Genomic DNA, 6000 nt, shown 5'->3' with positions numbered 1-6000 from the left:
GATGGATACAATGATACACAAATGGCTTCAAATATTTATTGAAGTCATAACACAGAAAACTCAATTGTGGTGAAAGTTTCAACATTTTACACAACAGAAATTTTCACTCACTCTGATGTTTTGGAGTCTTCAGGTCTTTCTTGGCCTTTAATTGGCTTCAGAAATGAAACTAGATCAGGCTTTTTCTCTCAACAATCAGTTTCATCAAACAGTTCTGCTTTAGATTACATAAAATAGGTCGATAAAGGCAGTCTAATGGCAACATTATTGTTTTTACACCCATAAGTCACATATTTGCACCATATGATGTGAAACAGAACTAAGCATCGGCTGAATTTATATTTTTTTCATGCATAAAACATAAAAAACAAATTAAACAAAAAATCTAAACATTTCACTTGTTTTGCAAACAAATTGTTCTTGCAAAATAATCAATTGTGACGTTTGCTGCAAATAAAAAAACTAAGCATTCATGGATTCAAGCAGAAGTTATTTTCAAACATAGAATTTGGGCAGCCAAAAGTGGAAAGCTGTCAAAAAACAGTTAAGGGTCAATCTACGCTGTACCAACAGGAAAACAAACGAGCAGAACATCAATGTTTTCTAAATAAAGTCAAAGTAGATTTTCCTAAATGACCATTCTGTTATATTTACTGACACAGTCAGTCCAGCGAAGACAAAACAACTTTGGTGACTATGTGCAGATATACTGTAGTTATTGCTGTTAGAACAACTGTGGGCTGTGGGTTTGATGCTAAAATCATCCTACCACATGTCAAGATACCCCTGGGCAAGGCACTTAACCTCAAACTGCCTCTTGTTTATGAGTGGGATTAGGTGTTTGTGCACAGTTTAAAACACTAAGTGTAAAATATGAATAAATTCAGTCCATTTACCACATGGATGTGGATCTACTTCACTTGCCTGTTACTTTTAAATGCATAATAATGTCCTGAACCCATGCTAAACACATAGACAGGATTTCCATAAAACACATGCCTGATATGCAGATTACAGATGAAGTGAATCAGATCACCTTTAACCTTTAACCAGTTTACTTGGTCAAGTGTTCAGTTTAAGCACCAAAGTTAGTTAAAGCAGTAAAACATTTATGCTGAAAGTAAATGGAATACAATTTCAAGACATTTCAACTCTAAACATCATTTCCTACTTCTCTGATTCTGAAAAATGCAACAGTCAAACGTTTTTTCTTTGCGTCGAGGATTAAATCTGTAAATGTGATAAAATCCTTGTGCAGCTGTGGTTACACAAATCGAACAGAGAGGAAAAAACAGGATAAAAGGAATAAGAAATAGCAAAATGTAAAGGCAGAGCACTTAAATAAACTATAACAATCAACAGTTTTTTTAAAAGAGCATGCATTGCAAGGCAAAAAATATCAAACATGAATATTAAACTTGTAATAAAATCAAGCTTTAGTTACATTTTCCACCTCAAGGAGACATTAAAACAAAAACTTAACTTCCATCAGATAATACTGATTCCTGTTCTTTTCTGTTTCTTTTACAATATTATGGTCTGTCCCACCTTAACTGACATTACATCTACAGTTTACCAATAACATACCTGCAGCTGTACAATGTAAATACTGTAGTTAATATAATAAAGTTAACACAGACGCACTTTGTGCTGCAGTAACGAAGCATTTACAACAAACTGAAAGTTAACACCTGATTCACAGGTGTGTTTTAAGGCGCCTCCAAAAAACACATTCGCTGGTTGTCAGATCCTGTTTAGCTATCCTACATTTTCCCTTTTTCACACTTAAATCCATAAACCGTTTAAGCGAGCAGAGCTCATAGTTTCCCTGAACCCATGTTAGATTAGGACTAATCAACTTAAAGTTTTAAACAAACTTGAGGGTTAGATGCATCAAAACCCATCAAAGAAAACCGTTTGACGTGAAATAAAAACTTTCTCACCAGTGTTAACGGCTCCTTCGGAGTGTAAAAAAACTAGTCGGTAACATCCACACTGTCAGACATGTTTTGCTCAAAGCTGTTGTCTTCTCCCCAGATGAAGCAAATTTTCCACTTTGCATATAAAGAACCAGCTAGCTCATAATAAAACATGGATTAGCTTTCCTCTGTCCAACATTTCAGATTTAAATACTTTAATAAAACTTTTGCATGCTCAGTGTGCATTATCTAGAAAAAGGCATCAGCTTATCACAAAACTTAGAATATAAAGTAATATTAAACTTCACAAGGAGTGACTAAACTGCCTGTATCTTCAAGTAAACCGTGGGGGTTTTAGCAGTCATCCTTTAGAGTCAAACTCCTTTGCTATTTCTTTACAGTAACATAAACTTTGTGTTTAATAAGACAGTAAAAGGAAATTTCCAGCAGTGCTCAGCGAGGCTTAAAACCAAAGAGGCAAACTCGGAGCGGAGTCACATCACCGGAACGAAGAGAGATCGAGGTACAAGAAAACTTGACAACTAATCAGGCCCAATTCAAGGCCGATAAGAACGTCTACATTCATTCGCTGTAGCAGACATCACAGCATCGCATCCGTTGGTCACGTTAATGTTGTCCTGCAGTTTTCCCGTCTCCAAAAAGCATAAAGTTAAAACTCTGATTGCTGCATCTTTGAAACTTTGTGGAAATATGAATGTAGTCATCACCTTTATATACCAATGATATATGAAATACAAAATGATAGAAATACTAAATACTCCTATTTTTGTGAATGCAATCTCTTTTTCATTTTCTTTTCTCCTCTTTTTCTAAGACCAGATTATATAAGATTTTTCTTCTTTCTGCTCCTATTTGTTCATATAAATCTTATGTATATAAATTTATAAATATAAATTCAACAAATGCATGAACAGTGAAACATCTAGTTATTTATTCAGGTATTTATTTATCTCATTATTTAAAGCTTTTGAGAGCATTTTCTCAGTCAGCCTTTCCCATTACAGTCAAACTATGATTCTTACAGTGCAGCAAATATACCAAGAGAAAATTATTCTAAGTAATTCTGCCTTAGGTTTTTCTATATTTTTTTATTTATAACTTGAATAATTTAACAGCATACTTAATGTATGAACTTCCATATCTCCAGTTTAACTTAAATTACTACATGCATGTATAACTGTTTACCAAGATCTTTGTTATTAGAATTATATTTTTGACACAATCTTAAATAGCAGAAATCTCCTTAACAACACAAACAGGTTGTTCAGAGTTCACTGCTAGCTTTTAAGTCATATTTTTATAAGAATAAAAAACAGATCCATCTACAGGTCAAACAAGGAGAACAACTTATTCTGTGATGGGATGAGTTTCAGTGTTCATCAGTATGCAGCAGGATGCTACAAGTAGATGTTTGGAGACAGGGATACTGCTGGGATTAAAGTGGGAGCTCCTGGGTTTGGGTTTTATGCTAGTTGCATGCTAATCTTTTGCACCAACAGGTAAGCAGAGGAAATGAAAATGGGCAATGCAGATTACTTTAAAAAATTGTGACAGTGCTAGAAAAAGTCAAATATTACAAGCTTTTTAATATCTGATGCAAAAGAAATCTGGTTGTAGTCAGAAGAATATGGATTATAGATTTGATGGGAACATATTTTGTATTTACATGTGCATAAAACTGTGGAGTGTATCTTAAAGCAATGAAACGTGCACTAAGATTCTACACAATAAATGTATGAAGGTAAAAAAATGCTGGATGCAAAAGACTACAGTGAAAAAACACACTGTACTTAGAAAAAGCAAGGTAACTTTTTCCACATAGAAATTCTTTGTATATTTCACTAAATTAAATCAAAGTTACTAAGAGGAGTTGATTTAACAAAGTCAAACAAATTTTACTGCAAAATTTCTCTTGTCAACAAAATGTACTTTTGTTTTGCTGTTAAATTTTACAAAGATGCACAGAGACATACAACCGTGCACACACAAGGAGAATGTAAAGATGCCAATTAACCTAACAGTAATGTTTCTGCACTGTGGGAGGAAGCCGGAGTACCCGGAGAGAATCCAAATGCATGGGAAGAGTATGCAAACTCCATGCAGAAAGACCCTGGACCAGGGATCAAACACAGAACCTAATTGCTGCAAAGGCAACAGTGCTACAAACTGCACCACCCTGCAGCCAAAAAGTAAACAATATTTTCTATTTCTGGCCTAAACATGGTCAGCCGAGGAAAATAGCACCAAGTTTACTCCTAATATCCGAGTACATAGTACTTGCATCTGTTAATCTGGGAACTGGTTTGTTAATGCTATTGGGTAAGATGAAATAAATGTTCTTGCATGTTGATGGATATAGATTTAAAAATTAATTGAAAGTAACACATGACATAAAAGGTGTCATTTTGAAGTAAATGCACTTACATGGCAATTTGCAGTAATTTTTACATAAAAAAACCGAGGTAATGTTTACAGAACCAACAAGTCCCATTATTCAGTGTATAGAGGCAAAAAGTTGTTAGGAACAGCAACATTTCAAAATAAAACCCAGGAGCTCAACCATTAAATGAATCAATAAATAAAAGATCAAAGAGAATTCCCTCCTTTTTGCCCGTGTCAGTTATTGCAAACAAAGAATGTCACAGAATTAAATATCTCTGTTGGTTTGACTGACACGTCTCTGTGAGGGAGTCAGGTCACTGCCCCGCAGCTCTGGCTGCTCTCTGCTCCAGCATCGATCGTACAGCAGGAGACAACATGGCGGGGGACATGGCTGGGGTGAAAGGTCGTAAAGGATAGTGTGCCTGTTTTCCTGGGAAATAGATACACTGGAAGTATTTCTGGCCTAAGAGAAAAGAAGGTGAAAATTAATGCGGGTTTAATGCAGAAAACTGATTTATCAATGATCCATCCCAAAGTACTTTCACTCTGACTGAGGATGTGAATTATCAGAAAAAACAGATGTTGTTTTTCTTATTTTTTTATTTGAAAATAACTGATGAAGGTCAGATTTCAACAACATAACTTAAAATTTAGGAAGTAATTTGTTCTGCAGAACTAAATTTAATCCAGGTTTGAGTTTGAAATGAGTCCATCCACAGTGTTAAATACTAAAAACTCAACCATCTGTTTTGTCACATGCTATAGGTTTCAAGTAAATCTTCCTGTAAGCATTTTCTTGTTTGTGTTGAATAATCTAGTTTATATGATCTATCTAAATACAGGATATTTGGAACTGAAGGTGACTAAATGCATTTCAGCCTTTATATAAAAAAAGAAATGGTTTATACTTTTTAATCAGCACTGATTGATTAATAGGATATTCATGGATATATATTCATCTATGGATAAAATAAAAATAAAATACCAGACTAACTGACACATTAATCTGTTTATTAATAATATCCCTTAATGGTATATAAATCACTATGGTACAGTTGATTTATTATCATGAAGAGATGTGAGTTAATGCTGCAAAAAAACACCTTCTATTTTTACAAATGTATACAAATATGTAGTGTTGACCTTTGAACTGTGATGACATCACATTTCAGCATCTCTTACTTGGTTTCTTCTTTTCTGTCTCATCTGTGACACTGTCCTCAGTCCCAGGGTTCTCTGCAACAAATTAGAGTGTAATAAACTTAGATTAAATAATTATATTTTAATCTGTTGAGAGACAGGAAAAGAGAAGTGAGTGTATACATGCAAGTTATCAGCAGAAAGAGAAAAGGCAGATTTTTGTTTCCTAAATTATTATCTTTTCATGTGAAATATAACAAAATGCTTAAAAAAGTGTTTTTGTTTACATAGTTTATTTATATCTCTTGTTTCTCTTATCCTATGTCTTATCTTATGTATCTTATAATTATTTTTCCCACCAATGAGGTTAAAAACTTCTGGGCGAATACAGAAACTTTGGAGAAAGGAAATAAGGAACAGCAAATGCGGGAAGTTGATCTATTGTCAAACCGATATGTTTTACGTATTAAATATTTAGCACAGAATGATTTATTTTTAACTCCAGGATAGATTTGATCAGTTATTAAAAAAAAAAAAT

The 6000-nt window shown here is 33.8% G+C and overlaps 1 protein-coding gene across 1 annotated transcript in view; it reads right to left on the bottom strand.

The window, feature by feature from the left end:
- Nucleotides 1–6000, bottom strand: part of LOC107096380 (triadin-like) — a 46033-nt gene continuing 40033 nt past the window's right edge. Inside the window, exons 28-29 of the mRNA XM_015393000.1 lie at nt 5505–5558; nt 1–4785 (exon numbers count right to left, since the gene is read on the bottom strand). Coding sequence (XP_015248486.1) covers nt 4637–4785; nt 5505–5558 — 203 coding nt within the window. The 3' untranslated portion in view covers nt 1–4636. The remainder of the gene's footprint in view (nt 4786–5504; nt 5559–6000) is intronic.

This window comes from Cyprinodon variegatus, unplaced genomic scaffold (assembly GCF_000732505.1).
Source record: "Cyprinodon variegatus isolate N-32 unplaced genomic scaffold, C_variegatus-1.0 Scaffold619, whole genome shotgun sequence".
Classification (NCBI taxonomy): domain Eukaryota; kingdom Metazoa; phylum Chordata; class Actinopteri; order Cyprinodontiformes; family Cyprinodontidae; genus Cyprinodon; species Cyprinodon variegatus.
The sequence above is the reverse complement of the archived record's forward strand: the minus strand, read 5'-3'. Positions and strand labels throughout refer to the sequence as shown.